Consider the following 20,677-nt stretch of genomic DNA (forward strand, 5'->3'; position numbering starts at 1 on the left):
TTTGTGCTCGGACTCTGGAGCAGGGCACAGGGCTGCCAGGCAGGAGCTGGGAGAGAGAGATCAGAGCTAGCCACTCCCTCTTGGTGCTGTGCGCCGGGTTCCCAGGGTCACCTTCCCCCTCCCCGGTGCCCACCACCTGCCTTCTTCACTCTTCTTTGACACTGCACAGCAGAGCCCAGCTGGAGGGACCCCAGAGCCTCTGTGTCCCATACTCAAGACTATCCATTAAGCTTTAGCTCATCTCCTTAATCGAGGAGCAGAACCCAGTCGTCTTTTGCCTGCAGCACCCACAGACTTTCCCCCCAAAGCAGTAACTAGCCAGAGCCGCACGCTTTCTGGTTTCTGGAGGCTTTGAACCTTGAGCGCAGGCGGCACAGTCCCACCTGGGAATTTCTTCCTGGAGCATCACATTTCATAGTTCGGTTATTTCCTATTTTACAACTTGCTCTCACAATAACTAAAATACTATTTTTTTTTTTAACAAAACATATTTGGACAGTACCCCCTTCCACCCCCAGGTCAATTTTCCAACCTTGCTGGCAGTGACACTCTGACCCTGTCACACCTCCTCCCCATTCTGCTCCGATGCATGCTCCCCACGCTGCCGAGTAGTTGGCTGTTGAGGGTCCCGGGGCTTCCTGCTGGGGTTCTCCTTGGGGCTCACCTGTCGACAGGTGTCCAGCAGCCCTCAAGTCTCCTCCTCCAGCCCTCTGCTCAGGATCCTGTCTTGGGGGAGTTGAGCAGGCGCTGGGCGGGGTTGACATTTGCCCCCGGTGACAGCCTGCCTGTGGCTCCCCGGTTGGGGCAAGGCGGCCTGGGACAAAGTACAGGCATCTGGACGGTCTCTTGTGGATCAGGAGGGCTGGCTCCGAGGACCACTCAGGCTGGTGAGCCTGTCCCTCCTCCCTTGCCTGTCCAGGTCAGTGCTTCCCAAAGCTTCTGTGACAGGTCTGAGGACAGGGCTGTTAGAGAGAATGGAAGGAGGGAGCGGTGGTTGCAAACTTTGAGTCCCCACCTTAAGGTAAAATGAAGTGCACACGTGAATATGTGTGCGCATACATCTGTGAGTATGTGGATGTGTGTGTGCATGTGTGCATACGTGTGCCCGTGCTCTCGCCACAGCCCCACGCCACAAGGGCCCGAGCTCTTGCAGGCTTGCATCCCAGGGAGAGCTGCTTCTCAGCATAGTGCCAGCGGGGTCGTAGGGGACCTTCCAGGAGCCAGGCCAGGGATGTGCTTGGGGCCCAGGCCTCCTCCTAGGGCTGTCCTGCAGATGAAAGCCCCCCTCCTCCATGCTCTGGCTTCTACCTCATCCCTCAGCCACCTTCTTGAAACTTGTGGGACATGCCGTGGTGTTCCCGTCTCTTCTTCCCAGAGAATTTCCAAGCAGTGTGTAGCCTACCTCCCGAACACCCCCTACATCTACACCCCAGCCCCCACTGCCTTGGCCAAAGGCAGCCATCCCAACCCCCATGTCCCTCAAGAACTCCCTCCTTCTCAGCCACCCCGTCTCCCTGGCCCGCAGCTCACTGCCAGATGCCTTAGCCTGGCTTGCCAGATCTTTCTTAACCAACTTCTGACTTGCACGTCCTCTCCAGCCTCTCCTTTCTGCTGCCTGCCACTCTGATGCACACTCACGGATCCACGTACATGGTGCCTCTGGACCCCCGAAGCATCATACCTGCCCACCTTGTCCCTCAACCCTCAGCCTCACGGCCATCCCTGCACCACTCCCCACGGACATTGCTCATTCTCCCCCGCATGCAGCCCTGATCCTGGGCCCGTGATTCTGCATGCTCCCTCCCAGCCCTCCAGCGAGGGATCCCTTCAAGAGCTAGGTGTAGGTACCATGGGCTGCTGGCCCAGGGCTTGGCACACGGTGGGCGCTGGGCAGACAGTGCTGGAAAGAGTGAGTGCATCACGAGGCTCTGGGATTTTCCACACAGGGACCACCCAGATGTCCTGGTCCAGCACGTGCCTTGTCTCGGGATTCTCTGGGGCCATCCCTGAGCTCAGCATCCCCCATCATTTGGTGCCTGGAGGTAGTTTCCAATCTCTCTCTGTGGCCCCAAGGGCAGGCGAAGCTGTCTGGAGGCTGGGCTTTCACCTAGAGGACACTGGCTGTCACATCACCCCTCAGCTGCTCTAGTGGGGTCACTTCACACATATATAGCAAGGTGTGGACACAGAAGAGGGATATTTTTAGTGCTGTTTTTATAGGCAAGACAGAAGGAGCCTGTCTGGTGAAGGGGTTGCTGAACTTGGGATTGGGAAGCTGGGTTCTATTGATTTTCATTACTGTCATTAAAAGTAAGCGTATGTTGAATATGCAACAGCACACAGAGTGCAAAATGAGATATGCCCTTGCTCAGGGGCCTCCTGGGCTGACTGAACAGCCGCACACACCGCCAAGGGGACCAGGCCACTGTCCTTCAGATCTGAAGGTGGCAGGTCTGCCTGACCTTGATCCAGTCCAACCTGCTCTCGGGTTCCTCCTGTCTGGCAGGGTCGAGATTTCCAGAAGCCAGAGATGCCCTGTGAAGGATGGATGGCTCCCAAGACAGGGAGAAGTCAGACACTTTGGGCCTTGACCTTGTCCCTTCTTGGTCCTGGCATGGCTCAGCAGAACTCCCAGGCTCATGCCCCTGGCAAGCCAAGGTCATGAAGCAGAGCCAGAGCATTCCAGAAAGCTGAGCCCATGTCCTGAGACATGCCATGATGATTTTCCTGAGACATGCCATGATGAGTCTGTGGAGAACAGAGCCCATAGCTGGTCCGGTTGAGGGGTTTCAGGAAAGGAAGGAAAGTGTAACTCAGAAGCAGAAGTGTATTCAGGCCAGCAGGTCACACTGAGGACCTGGCAGAGAAGAGTGAGTTTCGGGGGTGAGTCGCCGTGTTAGCCCATTCCAATTATCCAGTGCCAGGAACCCCGTGCCTTCCTGCTACATTGTGCACGCTCCCCCCGGGGTCCGCTCAGCAAACACCCCATGGCCTTGCTTTCTCCCTGCAGGGCCCAAGGCTGGGGCTGCCAACAGCTGCTGGCCCTTCTCATATTTCAGGAAGAAAAGCAAACCCAATGTTTCTGTAGGAGGCAATGAGAGTACCAGGCTCCAGAATCCTAAAAGCAGGGGGCTAAGAATTCTCCTCCTTGACCCCAGCTCACTATCTCCATCTTGGTACCTGGGGGAATATTCCTGACTTGTGGGGATTGCAGCTCAGGGCTCCAGGCCTGCCAGCTCACACCCTCCCCCACATCCTGACCCTTGGCTGACCCACTGATGTGACGGGTGCCATGCTGCTGGGCCCTGAGCCATGTCCATGTCAGGAACACCTAGAGCACTGGGGAGGGGGAGTTCTGTTCCTCTGTGTCACTGTCTCCAGGTGACCTCATCCAGTGTCCTGCCCAGAGAAGGAGCCCAGTGAGTGCCCCGGGGAACAGAACTCAGCTGGTTATCAAAAGGAGCAGTGGCCTGGGGGTGGGGACCTCTGCATCTGTCTTCCCAACCTGTTTCTTGTATTTCCTGGTCATGAAATTGGAAGGATGAGTGATGATAATTTAAGACAACTTTCCTCTGGCACTGGCTGTGCCTGGTCGTGTGTCTGAGGAGTTCAGATCATTGGCCCAGGTTACTAACAGATTAAGTTCACTGCTCACCTCTGCCTGCTACTCTCTGACTGCGCACTGTGAGAACCAACATACAAGCAGAAAATTCTCTTATACTGCTTGGAAAATAGGCCACCATCACTCACTCACTCACTCTTCTCCTTCCTTCCTTCACTTATTCATTATTCCTTTAATACTCATCAAGTACTTGCTGTGTCCCTGGTGCCGGACCAACACTGCAGCAGGCGTCTAGCAACATTGAATTTTTGCACTCCCAAGGACAGGCCATCATTCCTTGACTGCCCTGGGGGAAGCATGGCCATATTCTGCCCTATTTTTTTTTCAGCTGGGGACAGAGAAACAGACTGATTTTCACTTGCTTACATAATTATTGGACATGACTCAGAACTAAGGCTGCTGAGTACAGCCACACAGGCTGCGCACTGCACAATTTCAGGGGAGTTGTACAACAGGGAAGTCTGACACCAGGCTCCAAAATCAGTCACCAGCTGTCACTTCTCAGTCCAGCAGGCTATGTGGCTTGCTCTGATCCCACTGAGAGGTGCTACAACTCCCACAGCAAGCGGTGCTGGTGTGGCTGGTAAACCAGAAAGCTGGTCTGCAACTAGTCCTGGCAAAAAGTCCACAGCCACTTCAGTGGAGGAGACTTCCTTTTCCCTTGGGCCCAGCCAGTGGGCGTAACATCCAGAGCTCTTGCCCTGCTTTTCCTCCAGCCCCCATGTGGGGAGTGGTGCCCCCACGCTTTCTCTGTACTACCCCCACCACGCAGTCTCTGACTTACTGGCTCTGATGCTATTCACCCAACAAGCGGGAGGGACCCAAGAGGCTTTGCCTTTTAGGGTCAGCTGTGGGACCGGGCCACAGCATGCCGCTGCCGTATTCCTTGGCTCCAGGATGGCCTTTACCCAGAGTCGGCTTGTACCAGAGACCAGCTGCCGACCAGCGGCCAGACAGGCCACGTCTTTTGTCCCACCGCTCACAAACACCTGCATCCCTACATACCTACAGAAAGTGAAAACAAAAGCAAAAAGCACAATAAACCCAACACTGCCGCCTTGGTGCTGCAGTGAAGCCTGGTGCCTTTAATGTCCTACCCGACCTGCCCCGAGGCCCTAATCAGTGCGATCGATTCCAGCCAGTCTGTCCTGCAGGGCTGAATGACTGGCAGCCCCCATGGGCTGAGAGAGGCCCCTTCGCTGCAGGGAACACGCACGGTATCTGTGTGTTTTTGTTCTTGGGACGGACCGACATCGCAGGAAGCTTTTTTTTTTTTTTTTAAAGATTTTATTTATTTATTTGACAGAGAGAAATCACAAGTAGATGGAGAGGCAGGCAGAGAGAGAGAGGGAAGCAGGCTCCCTGCTGAGCAGAGAGCCCGATGCGGGACTCGATCCCAGGACCCTGAGATCATGACCTGAGCCGAAGGCAGCGGCTTAACCCACTGAGCCACCCAGGCGCCCCCGCAGGAAGCTTTAAACCAGACAGAGGCAAGCCCGGGACCTGGAGCCGGGACTGGGGGGCTGGGAGCCACTCTGCTGCTCCTTAGGGCAGGCAGCTCCCTTCCTGGGCCCGGTTCCCATCAGCAGCACTGGCACTACCAAGGGACGAGGCAGGGAGGCATCGGGGCCCTCCGTGCTACCGAGGTGGCCCATCTCGGGCCCACCGCTCAGCCTTATGGGGGCGGGGGGACTAGCATGGGTGGGAGCAGATTCAGAATCGAGTCATTACAGACCATAGGAACAGACACGGTGGGGTGAGGCAAGGTTGTGGGCTGACTCGGGCCAGCACCCCACTGCGCTCTGTGAATCCCGGGGCTCCTGCACGGTTCAGAAGTACCGGAGTCTGCGCGGATTGCCTGGAAGCCGGATTTGGGGCTTGCTGGCTGTGATGCCTGTGAATACATTTGAATTTAAAAGGCTGTTTTTCTTCATTGGTGTGTGTGTGTGAGCATATGTGCATGTGTGGGTGTGCACGTGCCTCTGCACTGGAGGGCTGGCGTGTGCCTGGCATGCACCTGGGGCCCCATGTGCGTATGTGTGAAGACTGGAGAGTGCAGGTCTTCATCTCCGTGTGGTACCCAGTACCCGGGACCACGGGCGGGGGGCGGGGGGGTGACGGCAGTGGGGTTGATGAGAAACAGTCTGCTGCTTCCTTTGTGGGATCCAGTAGACAGCCTTTGCACTGTGGGCATCTGGGTCCTTGAGCAGACCGTCTGGCTAGAACTGTATACCTACAGCATCAAATAATTGGGCATTGGCTAGATAGCAAGATGCTACCGTCTACCTCAACTCTGTGGGGCTAGAGCTGATCCTGGGCGCGAGAACAGGTTTTGCGGACCTCTCCACACATGGTCACCCAGCCTCCCTGCCAAGGGTGACTGACCTGCCAGCTTTCAGGTGCAGGACGTGCCCCCAGAACTGGACCAGGGTGCACAGAGCCTCAACCTGCAGGCTTGATCTCATTTGCTCCAAGACCTTGCAACCAAGCCAGCGAGCCTGTGGTGCTGATCATGCTGCCTTATGTTTGAGTAGCGCTTTCTTAAGTGCTTTGACCTGCCCTCTCCCCTCAGCCAGTACTTACTAAGCATCTACTCATGATGTGGCCACTCACTGGGACAGATGGTGTTGTCCCGCTTGTGTCCCATAGTCTGCTGGGATGAGGACCAGAGCTGGGACTCAGGGCCCCTCTGCACTGAGAGCCTGTCCCCGCTCCTCAGGGAGCATCTGCTAGCACCTGTCCGTCCTTGGATGCACGCTCCAGATGGCAGAGGGCAGCTACCTGCACGGAGGCCCTCAGGACCCCTGCAGGAGGGGCCCCAGGGCCTCCCTGAAATGCACCTGTTCTCCCTGCAGAGTGGCGACAAGGAAGCGGGGCGAGGATGATCCTGCAGGATGAAGACATCACCACCAAAATTGAGAATGACTGGAAGAGACTAAACACCCTGGCCCACTACCAGGTGGGGAGACCATGCCGGAGGGGCGGGGCTCGCTAGCCCTCCAAGTCTCGGGCCTTCAATAACAGGCTCCCCGAGAGGCTGGACACCAAGCTGCCCGTCCACCTCTCGGCCAGCACTTCTGATCCCTTAGTGACCCAGGGAAACTTGATGTCCCCCAGCCAGGAAACCCTGACCTCTCTGGAGACAGGATCTCAACATGCGTGCTTCCAGCCCGATGTGGGCAAGTCCCCGAGTAAAGGCCCTTTCTTGGATGTTCCCTGGGGCTTGAGGCCGGGCACCCTACCAGGGAAGCATCGGGAAGGAGGGTGCTGGTGAGCTCTTGCCAGAGCTGCTCCAAGAGGGACCTGTGGCATAGGTCACTACTCAGTGTTCAGGTCTGTCATGGCATCAAAGCCAAGCCAACAGCCTCCAAAGTCCCCCGGTCCTCTGTGAGCACTGACTTCCCTAAAGCCCAAGTGAATTCTGATTGTCCTTATTTCCTGAGGTGGCAGAGTCTCTGTGCCCAGGCTCTTAGAAGCCTTCTTCCTGCAGGTGCCAGACGGTTCTGTGGTGGCTTTAGTGTCCAAACAGGTGACAGCCTACAATGCAGTGAACAACTCCACCGTCTCCAGGACCTCGGCGAGTAAATACGGTGAGTTCTCTGAATCATCCTGGGGCAGAGAGGATGCCCGAGCCTGCCGTGGTGATGGTCACAACAGCAGCACGGCTGAAAGGCTTCGGAGACCTGGATGGGAGGCGGGCAAGCTCACCATCACTGGGGGGAGCCTGAGCGGGGAGGAATCTCCCCATTCTAGAACTCTGATGCAGGAACGGGACCTTCATCCTTGAAAACAGGAAGAAAATCTAACCTTCACGAGCACCTTACAGTCTACACGGTGCTTTCACTTTTATGATATTCATTATTGCACATCATGTTCATAACAATCAGTGAATTAAATAATTATTATTTCCCCCTATTATGCAGATCAGCAAATTATAACTCAGACACCCAGAAGCTAAGCAATATGTAAAGGTCACACTGTTAGGAGGCAGTTGAGGGAAAGTGCAGACCCAGGTCTGTGGCTCTGCAGCGGGTGGGGGAGAGGGTGCTGGAGGCGGGTTGGGAGCCCCCAGTGCAGCCCCATTCTGCCTCCACCTGTGTGCTCTGGGCCCAGCTGCCTGACCACTGTAAGGCCTGCTCTGCCCAGCACGACGGGGAATGAAAAAGTTACTGACTTCATGGGATCAGGGTGAAAAATAAGTAGAAGACCCAGCAGCGCCTACACACAGTAGGACCTTCCTCTTTCCTGCTCCACCCCTGCCCCACCACACCCACGCGTCGGTAAGCTCTTGGGAAGGAGTGGCCCCGGTCAGACACAGGATGCCGGGAGGCAGGTGACAGGCGATTACTCAGCTGATCAACAGTCACGAAGGGAACAGGCTGCCCGCTCTTAAAGTTCCTCCTTAACCGGCCACATGGAACACATCCTGAGACGTCTCCTCAGAGCTCTCACAAGGAACAGTGTAACAACAGACAGGGTTCTTTTCTTAGAAATTGAGTAATTAAGGGCTGGGGAAATGCAAGTACAGGAGCATGAGGAATCCCTGTGGGTGAGGTATCCCTGGAGGGCTTCCTGGAGGTGGCAGGGAAAGCATCCCAGTTCTAGGGAATGGTTGCTTGTGAGGCACCAGGCCCTTGCAGGAAGAATCACACAGCCCTGGCCACGGCTGCAAGGGGGGTTGGGGGGGGGCGTACTGTGGGTGACAGGACAGCCTCACACGCGCGGGGTCACTGCATTGGCAGAAAACATGATGCGGCACACGGGCAGCCCCGATAGCCTCCGCTCGCGCACACCCATGATCACCCCCGACTTGGAGAGCGGAGTGAAGATGTGGCATCTGGTGAAAAACCACGAGCACGGGGACCAGAAGGAGGGTGACCGGGGGAGCAAGATGGTGTCCGAGATCTATCTGACGCGTCTCCTGGCCACAAAGGTAGGGGACTTCACACACATGGGGAAGGGGGGAGGAACCTCACCACTGCACAGAAGGGTCAGAGCTGGCAGGTAGGTATCAAACGCTAGCTAGGACCCCTCTGTTACCCACTTCGCCCCAGGACTCTGCCAGCACAGAACCTCAGAACCCTCCTCAACCATGCTGATGACTGGACTTAAGGAGGCCTTCTTCTGCCAACAATATGGTTTGCTATAATGCCCTCCAGTGCCCCAGCAGACCCCACCCAGGCATCACTGCTGGGATGCAGACTAAAGCTTCATGTCCATCTTCTCTGTGCCCGTTCTCAGATATAGAGACACTAGTCACATCTGTCCATGCTCTTTGACCATGCCCCACGAGAGAATGACTCCTTCTCACGGGTGTCATATACCACCCCTAGGGAGGAACATGAGGCTTCATTGGTGACTTTCCAGGCTGTATTTCCAGTCTCGCTTCTGGGGACACGGTGTGCCTATGGTTAGCCTTTCAGTCGTGCAGCTGGCCTCTGCCCTGCTCTGGGCAAAGCCAAGAGAGTGTGTGTCACTCGCCAGTGAGGAATGCGTCAACCAGACCGGCAGACTGCATTTTCTGCCGTGACCCAGTGAGTTGTTCATTAGCTTGTGTGAAAGGGGCTACAGTAACACCACTGAAGAGCATTAACCCCACCTGCATTTAGCCCATCCGCGTTGACGGATGAAGGTCTTCTTAGGTCCAATCGCCAGCTTTCTGTCCGTTTTGCACGTGCAGGGGAGAGTTCAAGCTGTCAGAGACAGAGGAAGCCGGTAGGGGTATAATGCGCGAGCTCACCGTATGTCCCCCCAGGCGAGCCAGGCTGCACGCCCTCCTCCCTTCCCCTCCAGCCCGTCCACTGGGCAGATCTCACACCCCAGCCCCAGAGCTCTCTGGGCAGAGCTGTGTCTGAACTCCTTCCCCTCCACGCGCAGGGCACCCTGCAGAAGTTCGTGGACGACCTTTTCGAGACCATCTTCAGCACGGCACACCGGGGCTCCGCCCTGCCCCTGGCCATCAAGTACATGTTCGACTTCCTGGACGAGCAAGCCGACAAGCATGGCATTCATGACCCCCATGTCCGCCACACCTGGAAGAGCAACTGGTGAGTGCGGCCGTGGCCCCCCTGCCCCCCTCAGAGCGGGCTCCGAGCCTCCCCACCCTCTCCTGTCTCAGCCCTCAACTCTGCTCTCACCTCTCCCGACGCTGAACGCACTGACCCTATCGGGCCCGGCCCCCGGCCTCAGTGGGTGACGGACAGGCAGGGAGCTGGTTGGACAGGGAGGCCAGTGCAATGGGAGAAGATCCGTGAGGGCAACCGACCCTAAAAGGCAGCACCTAACAGTGACTGTCATGCAGTCATCTAGGTGAACAAAAGGTATTTCTGTTCGATTTGAGAAGCCAAACTCCCCGTAGGGAAGAGACCTTCCTGTCTGTGCTCTGGCCATCTCTGAGACAGCGAGACAGCCTGGTTCTCTGAGTTCTGACACTCTAGGGGTCTCCACTGTGGTCCGTGTCTCTGTAACCCATACGCCCCTCTCCCTTCGCACTGCATGCTCTGGGTTTCCATCTGCAGCTACAAGGTTAGACATCAGTATTCAGCACTTGGCGTGGAACCTTGAACAAAGCCGTGGCTCAGTAAATCTTGATGACGAGGCCAGGCCAAGGTGGTCTCTACTTGAGGGCTCTACCTCGGGCAAGGCTGGCTTATATCTAGTCCCATCCGTTCCAGAATCGCCTCCCTGCAGCTTTTTAAGCAGCCCCGTCCCTGGTCGTCGTTCCCCAGAACATTCTTCCAAGGCAGCCCAACCAGCAGCTCCGGACTGCTGGGAGGGGCCCGGCACCGGGGGCACAACCAGGCATGCCGACAGCCAGCCCGTGGCACCAGACCGGACAGATGACAGGAGAAGTCAGAAGTGGCTCTACAGCCTTGTTTCATGTCATCTGCTCTGGCTTCTCATCTCTCTCACCTGAAGATTAGTGCTGTCTCTGCCGAAATTGGAAAAGCCGGCAGGCAGGAACAGAAGTTTGGACCGCGCACTAAGGAGTTGGGTTTACTCCCACATTAATTTCGGGTGAGAGAGGATCTTCCACTGTAGAGTTCTTGCAACCTTTTCGAAACAGACTCTGAGAATCTGGATTCCTCATTCAGTGCGGGAGCGCGCAGCGGAGCCTCTTCCCTGTGGAAGGGCCTGCCAGGCCTGGTGTGTCTCCGTGCCTGCCTCTGGCTCAGACCGCATTGAATTCTGCCCATCCTTCGACCCTGACTCTTCTGAGCTGTTCCGAGGGCCGTGTCGCTGGCCTTCCCAATCTGCTTCCCTCTGGCAGGGAGCCTGCCTTACTGACCCCCTCATCTGAATGTCAGCAGCCTTCAGGACACATGACGTGCTCCGCCCCTCCTGGCTCTTGGTCCTCCTGGCTGGGGAGAGGCAGTATTTCCCAAACACCCCTATCCACCCTCCTAGGGTAGTGCAAGCAGACCTCCCTGAGATGGTGTCTAAGCCATTTGGTTTCAGCCCATACCTCCTGCTGGGGTAAGGCCTCCTCCAAGGCTGCCATAATGCCTTTGGCGTGGCGCCGGCCTTCCCTTCACACCGGCTCTCCCCAGTACCCTGCTGTCCTCACCAGGACCTCCAGGCCAGGACCAGAGCCAGCAGCAGGCTCCGGTTCTTGCTCCAAAGGACGTACGCCCCCGACCCTGCTCGCTTCCCTGGGCGAGAAGCAGTTCCTCCCGGAACTGGGACATCCGCATGCGGACTTAGAGTTCCTTGTCCCCAGGTGAAAAACAATGACTTCTTTTTTCCCAGCGGAAGTTGTAACTCACCTTTTCCCCCTCTGCCCCCCTTCCTCCACAATCCCCCTACCTTTTCTCTTTGAAATAAACCTCCTGCTCATTTAACCTGAGTGGCTGCAATCAACCAGAGATTAGTGCCACCACTAATGTTAATAATATGCTAATATTTCATTAGGCAGGAGCCTCGGTGTGGTGCCCTGGCTTCCCTGTTTGATTTGCCTGTCAGCACCGCCGGCTGAACCAAGGAGAGTGTTGGGAGAAACAACAGCGTGTTGGACAGAGACACCCCCCGTCCTTCTTCCGAGTGGGACCTCCAGAAACAGGAAGGCGTGGGCAGATGTGACAGCCCTTGATCCAGAGCTCTGACCCTAGCTGTCGTGGTCTCCCCAGGCACCTACCAGGACCTTGTCCTTCACTATGTGTCGCCATTTTCTGTGCTGTCTCTTTATTTCCTATTCCCTATTTCCCAGGCTGAGACGAGCGCCACTTAACACGGTTAGAGCTCAGCACTGCCTGCTGGAGCCCCGCACCACACACTTTGTGGGAAGGGAATATTTGTTGATTGATGCTCAGTCTTGAATAGGCGGTCTTTGTGTCTCTTAGCATTTGTCATGGCCGCTGGAAGAGATGATAGATAGAAACATCGTGCCCGCCATATTGAGGAAAGTACTTCAAAGAGTTTAAGTTCTAAGAGCCAAACCAAACACACAGGAGCACTGTAACTACTCCCAGCAGTGAGGACAGCAGCCAAAACAGTAAAACCCGGGGCAAAAGGCAGGTGGTGAGCAGGTAGGGGCAGAGGGAGGGAAAGAGGCAAGCCTTTGCTTGGTGCCACCCTGCTTCCTAACCTGCATCTTGGGGGGCTGCATGGAAGCCCCGGAACAGGAGAGGCAGCAGAGGGCGGCCGAAGGCAGCAGGTGGGCGGCCTGTCCCAATGCCCTGGGACCCGTTCTGGCAACATGGACAGTGACTTGCTGTTACCAGGTCACACTGCATGGTTTTTCCCCTCTTTGTCTTGCTTCAGCTGATTCCTCTCCAGGCTTACTCCAGCTCAGGAACACCTGTGCTTCTCTAAAATTTAGACTATCGAGTGTCTTTTCCTCTGCAAAGACTTTCTGGATGCTTCTCTCTAAATAGACTGGATGACAGGTCCCTATGTCCCACATCAGACCCTGTGTGTCCCTGGGTTCTAGCACTGACAGTTCTCAGAGCACTTGATGACATGTCTGTTGCCCTCGAACCCACCAGAGTGCAGGCGTCTTGGGGGCAGAGGGATGTACCTTAGTCACACTATATCTCCAGGTGCCAGCCTAGCTCTGGGTATGCAGTAGGTGCTAAGTACAAGAAAGAGGGCGGGGGGAGGAGGGACACGAGGGAATGGCTGAAGGGCTGTGAATGTGGGTTTCTGTGAATGCCGGCTCCGAGAGGAGGAATCAGCTACACTTAAAGAGCCCAACCCAGGGCCTGTACCATGTGGGATCAAGCTGATACTCTCAGGAAGGGAGAACCAATGTGCCTTCTTCCAAGTCATATAGTGGACAGCGGAGAATAAGACATGAGGTCTATATTCCAGGTCATTCTTTACAGTCTGCCACCTGGAGAGGCCTTGTATCCAGCATAGGGGGTGGACAGTAGACTAGAGTCAGAAACTCCATCCTGGCCACCTCTGAGCCCCCAGCCCTGGGCTACCAGGGAAGCCTACAGGGCCACAGGGCAGGCCAGGCATCAAGCCCTCTCCGGGGCCGTCAGCATTCTAGCTGTGGGCAGATTATTCAGCCTTGCTGATCCTCGGCTTCCTGTCAGGTAAGTCAGAAGCACAGGCTTTGCTTAAGAACGGTGGGTTTCCAGCCTTTATCTCTTTTTCCGGAGAACTCTCCGGGCTACACTACAGCCCCCCGCGCTAGGTTCTCTGACCGTCTGCCTCTTCCCTCTGCACAGCCTGCCCCTGCGGTTTTGGGTCAACATGATCAAGAACCCGCAGTTCGTGTTCGACATCCATAAGAACAGCATCACGGACGCCTGCCTCTCCGTGGTGGCCCAGACCTTCATGGATTCCTGCTCTACGTCCGAGCACCGGCTGGGCAAGGACTCCCCCTCCAACAAGCTGCTCTATGCCAAGGACATCCCCAGCTACAAGAACTGGGTAGAGAGGTGAGTGCTGGGCCTGGAAGCCACGGTAGGGCCCCTTGCTGCAGCAAAACTACTGCCCTTGATGCAGGGTTCCGTCCCCTCCAGAATGGGCTGGTGCTTACAGACGGGTCACTCACAATGCCTGATCCTGTGGTTGCGATGCCCACACCCCCACGGGCCCAGTGGTACTGTCTGCTGAACAAGACCCCAGGGATCCTGGCCAGAGGTTGCCACTGGGCTCTGCTTCCCTGCACGGAGGGCCCCAGATCTTGTGTGGCTGAAATGCCTTCAGGCCCAGGAAGGAAATACAGCTCCTGCTCTAATCCCCACCTGAACAAAACAAAACCAACCAACCTTCGAGGGACTAAATGACATCTGGCACAGAAATTCTGGAGTCTTCTACCCATCTGCCCCTGTCCATTTGCAAGTCTCCCTATGTCCGGCAGGGATGACATTGTCACTCTGACACTTCTCACTGCCCCAGACCTTGACTCCACCAAGATGAGCTCTTGATGTGCTTTCTCAGCCTTGTAGCCCTGATCTGATCGTTGTCTCATGCAATGTCCTGTGACTTGATTGCCCGTCTTGGGGAGCTGGGGAGCTGGGGAGCCCATCTTCATACACAGTGAACTCCTGGTAAAGAACATCAATGGTTTGTCTGGGCCAATCAGCACCACATACCAAGCACCTGAGCTAGGCAACCAGCCAAAGCTTTATTTATTCATGCCAGTAACTCTGGGATTTAAGAGGACAGGATTATAACCTCATTTTCTGCCCATGAGAGTGAAGAAATATACGTTCAGAATAACTAAGTAATCAGCCCAAGATGACTTCATTGGCCAAAATGAGAGTTGACTCCCACACTCAACTGAATCCCACATCATTTTTCTGCTATTTATGATACTTCTTGGGTAACCTATATGGTGCCCCTTTGTGAATTAGGGAAAGTCGTCTTTCCTGCTGGAGGATGTAACCCCAGGACAGGGTGCATGGTTTGTTGAGTGATGGTCTGCTTGTCAGCCCAAGCACCTTTGTGCAGTGAACAACCTGTACAACTCCACATGGTAGTCCTGATTTTAAAATCCCGTTCTCTTTTTACCATGTGGCTTAAAAATAAAAAATCTGGAGCAAAGCTCAGATATGGTGCCTTTCTTAAGAGTAAAGGATACCAGAAATTATTCTGGACTTAGTTACTGGAGACAAAATGAACAGTATCATTTCACTCATGGCAAAGAGACTATGTCCATCTTCATACTTGAAAACTGCCTTCTCTTGTAAGGAGGGAACAACTGACAGGGCGTGGAGTCCCGGCCACCTCGGTAACCTAGCTCTGCTAAAAGGGACTGCGTTTTGTTCTTCCTCCCTACCTTGTTCTTTGAGCCCCTCCCCACCCCTCCCTGCTGATGCATGTGGTGGGCATCCCTGCCGGCCAACAGAGAGGGAGCTCTCTTGTCCTTGTTTCAGATTATGTGTGAGCCTCAAGGAGAGGCTCTCACCTCCCTCACGTAGAAAGATGGTGGCTCATTCTTCTGACAGTAGAGCTGCGGGAAACAAGCCGTGGTTCCCGGCTCTTCAGCAAAGAGAGAGAGGAAAAAGGCAGCGTCTGGGCTGGAGGACCTGGGCACTGGTGTGACAGCACCGCTCTGGGACCTCAGGCAGGGAGCAAGGAAGCAGGGATGTGGGGGGCTGAGGGCGGTGCCAAGACATCTGCAGAGAGGGCTCTCCCCCAGAACACAGTTCGCGAGTCAGGGGTGAGAAGGACGCATGCGCAGGGCTAATGGCCTTCCTGCTGCTCGGTGCTAAATGAAATCCATGCCATGCAGCTGCTACAGGTCAGGAGGAACCCTTGTCCATGGGGTTATTTTTAGGAGTGGCTCGATGGTTTCCATTTCTTATCCCGCTAGTTTCTTAGCAACCAGTGGCACTCTCAGAACAGTCATCTTTCACTAGCTTGAGATCCCACCCAAACCCTGCTCCTCTCGTTCCGGGATGAGGTACAGAGACAAAGGGATTAGGAGACAGTGTGAACAGGTCTGGAGATCAAGTCTAGAATGCTTCCCTGTTTGATGATGGATGGACTGATTTCACGGTCACTGCCCGAGGAGCCTGGCATCCGAACTCGTCTTCTTGCTGGAAGGTGAAGCCTAGACGCACACAACTCACTCGTGGCCCCCAGGGAGCCCGGTCCCCGCCTCCCCCAGCCTAGCCAGGGCACTGGCAGCCTGCAGTCCAGAAGAATGATGGTAGAACCCAACGCCTTGGGGCCAGGGCTCCCCCACTTGTGACGTCACTGCCTGAGCCTGCAGAAAGCCCACCTAGGACTCAGGCTGAGTGACCCGCTGCGATAGACGGCATCCTACACACATTTGAGGAGGGCCTTCTGTCCCATCCCAGCTAAGAAGCAGGGTTTACCCCGGCTGGTCTTCTCTACAGAGCAGGTAGGAAGCACGTGGATTCCGGAGGCTTCACGGACTCTGTTGGTTGAACAGCCTAGATCATTCTATCACACCTATGCCGGCCTGTAGCTCCTAGAACTTCTTCATCTGCCCATCCTCCCCCAATTCCGTCGTTCCATCCCATTCTTCCTCCCCCCCCATCCCTGTCTCCAAACACCTGGCAGTGCTAATGGTCCGTGGCCCCACTGGAGACCCCCAGTCTCTGCTGTCTCCATCAGAGTGCTCGGGGTTTTGCTTATGGCCACCTCTAGAGAAGGGGAGAAGGATCTCTTGGTTCAATCAACCACTACACTCATCTTAGCAGAACTCACCGGTGTTGTCGCCATGAACAGTGTGTCCTGAGCAGTCGTAGCTTCTGTTTCTTTAGCAAGATCAGTAAAATGATGTTAGGTGTTGATTTCCTCTCGTTTTAAGTTGGAAGAGCATCAAGGTCACTCCTCTCGCAGCATTAGCCGCTCTCACCTGCGCTCAAGTGCAGGTGCACCCGGGTAGAAATGAGTGGAGTGGCACCTCTGCTGGCCTGCTTGGAACTGGACAGGGGATATCATCTATCATGTATCACAGCATGAGAAAGGTTAAGAATCTTGAATATTTAAAAATGCCCCCTAAGGAAGCCATCCATTCAAAATATAAAACTGTGACAGCTCGCCCTGGGAGCAATAGTGGAGGTGAAGTATAGACATTTCATTAACTTATTCATCAATCTGTGGGTCAAACATTTACGGTCTCCATCAGGAGTGTATGGGACCCTCAGGATACATTACACTTGATCCTTCCCTTGTGGCTCTCGTGGTCAAGGAAGACACGTGGGTCTCCACGGTGGTCTCCCCATGGACAGGTGCTCCACAACCCCGTGAGCTGCAGTCGGGAGGCTCCAGGAGTGAAAACTTGGTTCCACTGGGCCCGGAGAGGTCATGGAATGGTTCTCAGAGGAAGAGACTTTGGTGTAGGGCCTTGTAAGCCAAGCGTCTGTACATCAGAACATCAGGCTCTAAGCATTTTTCATGTCTACGCCTTCATCCTTGAGGCCTTTGAAGGGATGACAAAACTCTCTTCTTCTAAGAGTTCAGGGCATTGGAGACCACTTCTGCGATCACTAGAGCCATCGTAACGGCAGAGATGAGACACCCTCCATCACACACTGGGCCCATCCCCCAGAAGCCCACAAACCTAGACTGTTACAGACTGGTTGACAGCAGAAAATTCAGCATTCTGGGGCCTTGCCTTTATAGCAGCTCCCCAGGGACTCCATGGGTACTGGCATCCCATCCGGTAGGAGCAAAGTCAGCAAGGAATGTTAGGGAGGGCCAGTGGCAGGACCCAGCCTCTTCAGCAGGCGTGACCTTGGCCCGCCAGCTAGAGATGGGTCTTGGAGGACCTTCAGAGCACCAGTCCCTTCTGAAGGGGCTCACCTGCAGATAGAAATCCCATGGAAGGAAGTTCAAGTACAGAAGCCTGGGCTGACCTTTCCCTTCCTCACTGCACAGCCCACTGATAAAAACACTTGTGTGAAGTTCATTAATGGGGCATAATTGCATTCTTCACAATCAATAAGCCTTCTCCATGGCGGAGCCCAGCTCAAAGGCCAGCCCAGCGGGAATCGAGAAGGAAGCAATTGCCCATCAGCCAGGGGATCCAGAGTGAGGTCATTATCAGGCTCAAGGGGTGCTGGCAAGGCCGGGGGCGGGGGGCACAGCCCTGAAGGGGAGTGAGGAGAGGTCAAAGCAGGTTCAGCATGCCCCACTGGGGGACCAGGCCTAGCTAGCCCCAGGCAGGGCCGGGGTCAAGAACCAGGCAGAGTGTCAGCCAGACCCCAAGTCCCACCTCATCCAGGAAATAGAGCTACCCTTGGCGACTTGGCTCAGTTGTTCCAAACTTGCCAAAGGTGAGGACATGTAGTTGATCTGTTCATGGCCTAGTGTGTGGCCACAGACGTTCCCAGGTCCAGTGGAGTGACCTCGGCACGGAGGCTACAGTGGAGAGCCTGGTCTGCTGATGCGAACACGACCTTGATGTTGGAATAAGGTAGAGCACGTCCAGGTGGGCCGCCACCCGTTTCTTCCCCTGGAAAGGTTGGAAGCCCTGCCTTCGCCCCACTACACTCCCACCCCCTCCCTCCCTCTCTTTCTCACCCACGAACACACTTTCTAGATATTTTCTTTGGAGAAATGTCCTGGGCATCTACCACACACGGAGACAAGCCATGTTGAACAGACAGGGGGCTGGGCACCTGCTAGTTCCATGGAGACAGCGCTCCCTAACCGGGGCTCTGGTGCACCGCAGGGACCGTAAAGGCTGCAGTCGGAGCCTGGTCACTACATGCAAAGAGCCTGACAGGCCATCCACATACCCGTGAGGGGTTTCACGAGCAGGTGATGGAAATGGCAGGTGTCTTTGCATCTGATGACAGTCCTGTCCTGTCGGTGAGGACCTGGGTTTTCATCCCGGTCAGTCTCTCTGACCACCCACAGGTGACAGAGTGTCACTGTCGGGAGAGAGCTACGGACCCAGGCGTTGTAGCGCCGGGCCTGGTCGCTGGCGGTGGGGAAACCAGGGAGGTTACCAGGTCATGGTTTCCACCATGGGACCTGACCACGCAGCACATTTAGCTCGGCAGGCGTGGGATCCATGAGGAGACAACGGCACACATGTCTTTGGGAGGGGTGAGGTCGGGAGCCACCCATGCAAGCCCGGGTCTCCACTATAAAATGGAACACCGGCATTTACCGCGTTCCAGAAAGCGTGCCAATGAGTCGAGTCTCTCGCTGGAACATTTATCCCTGGAATGCCATTTAATACCCAGGACCCTGAGGAAGCTGAGGGTGTGGAGGGGTGGGCCGTGGGCCGGGAAGAGAGTGGGCTCTTGTCCGAAGGAGCGATGGAGCCACGATGCCACAGGACAGGAAACGGAGGGCTCTGAACATGAGGCCAGGGGGACGGACGGCCCCACCCCGGAGGATGTGAAGGAGAAGTCCGGGTGAGGCCGGGGGCAGGACGGCTTCATCGGAGCCCCCCTGCTCCTCTGAGAAAGGCCATTTCATTAAGTTCCTGTCGCTGGGCCCAGACCTCCCGCCAAAATGCAATCAGCTCAACAAAGCAGTTGGCGAGTGTGTCTGTGTGGGGCTGGGTTTCTGAGGTCGAGGAGGGACCCTCCAACCGACTCCTTCCTCTGCCAGAGCGCGGGGATTTCATCTCCTTCCCTCTGCCTCCCTCGGAAGGTTTCTGGAACGACAGGTCCGCAGTCACAGCGAGGCTGCGGCTCTGGGCAGGGCGGCCATCACCAGCCTCAGCGGCCCAGAAACGCTCTGGCAGCAAATTGAGCTGTCATTCCACTGCAGGCCCTTGAGCGTGATGGCTGGAGTAACACACGAGTGACCCCTGTGTCGGCCTGTCACCCGACTCCTGGGCAGGGATTGGGGGAGGCAGGGGGACAGCACAGGACTTCTGCATTCACGGTGGGTGCCCCGAGGGACCCAGGCTGGGAGTGACACAAGGCCAAGGGGCCAGGGGTGAGTCTCTGAGGATGCCCCTTCCCTCGCCTGATCAAGCCCTGGGTCCAGGCAACTCCAGAGGCCTGTCACAGGCACCTGCGCGTACACAGGGCCTCGCCTAAAACTCTGTGCCCCGGATGCTTCACTTGCCTCAGTCTAGCCCCCGTCCCCGGCGACCATCCCAGGTTCTGTTCCCTCCTCTGTTCCAGGTTCTCAGGCTTGCTTTCCCCAGCTTGAAGCCCTAGGCATTCAGCGCAGGCTGAGCTGGAGTGACCAGGACTCCTGGGGTGCCCCCAATGCCCTGACGTCCCCCTGTTTTTGTGGGTTCCTGGCCCCTTGCACATGGCCCACAGCCAGCCAGCACATGGGGAGGGGGCCATGGCCATCTTTGGGACACCGGGGCCCTTCCATTCCTCATTAGGAAACTGCGCAGCTCCCCTCTGGCGGAGGAGTTGGGGTTTGCTGCGTAAAATGTCAAATTGCACAAATTAAAAATGTAAATGCTGGCATCTAATTAACCAGTTGACAGCGGTGCACAGCTGCAAGTGACAGTGACTGATTGCCTTCTGCCAGCCTCTCCCCGAGCAGCCCCAGCCCCGCCCTCCTCCCGGGTGTCCCCAAGGGAGGGGAGGGCATCAAGGCAGAGCAACTGCGTGGAAGAGCCTTCGGGCCCTGTGGAGGGCAGCATTTGCGTCTGCGGGAGGAGGGGTCAGAAGGACAGAGATGGACTGGACGCTCTTCGGTAGCTGAGAACAAGGCCGACGCAGGGGACAGCTCCTCCATATTCCTGCTCCCAGCCCCATTCATCCTCTGGTCATATCGGTGTCACGTCCCTTCCCTCTGTGCCCCCTGTACCCAGAGCTGCCGAGGGGCTCTCCTGGGCCAGCCCCAGAAGCGCAGGTGGGAGAGAGCTCCCCGTGGTCCCCTGGGGACCATGCCGCGCCACCCACTGGCCCCAAACATCGCGCTGGGAGCTCCCGTCTCTCCTCCACTCTCTGTGCATGGCTCCAGCTCTTTTCTTCCCCTCTCCCTCCCCTGGCAGGTACTACTCGGACATCGGGAAGATGCCGGCCATCAGCGACCAGGACATGAACGCGTACCTGGCGGAGCAGTCCCGGATGCACATGAATGAATTCAATGCCATGAGCGCGCTCTCGGAGATCTTCTCCTACGTGGGCAAGTACAGCGAGGAGGTGAGCCGGCTCGGTCCCTGTCGGGAAGGGCGGGCTACAGAAGGACATC

General features: G+C 56.1%; 1 protein-coding gene across 2 annotated transcripts in view; it reads left to right on the forward strand.

Annotated features, from left to right (window-relative positions):
- PLXNA4 (plexin A4) overlaps nt 1–20,677 on the forward strand; it is a 424,114-nt gene that overhangs the window by 394,684 nt on the left and 8,753 nt on the right. The window contains exons 26-31 of one of the 2 annotated variants that reach the window (XM_032305147.1): nt 6,478–6,581; nt 7,113–7,212; nt 8,365–8,555; nt 9,500–9,669; nt 13,297–13,509; nt 20,478–20,628. In XM_032305147.1, the coding sequence (XP_032161038.1) occupies nt 6,478–6,581; nt 7,113–7,212; nt 8,365–8,555; nt 9,500–9,669; nt 13,297–13,509; nt 20,478–20,628 (929 nt within the window). Of the gene's footprint in view, nt 1–6,477; nt 6,582–7,112; nt 7,213–8,364; nt 8,556–9,499; nt 9,670–10,296; nt 13,267–13,296; nt 13,510–20,477; nt 20,629–20,677 lie in introns of those variants that run through there. The other variant, XM_032305148.1, reaches the window with a different exon arrangement.

Source organism: Mustela erminea, chromosome 11 (genome assembly GCF_009829155.1).
Source record: "Mustela erminea isolate mMusErm1 chromosome 11, mMusErm1.Pri, whole genome shotgun sequence".
NCBI classification, from domain to species: Eukaryota; Metazoa; Chordata; class Mammalia; order Carnivora; family Mustelidae; genus Mustela; species Mustela erminea.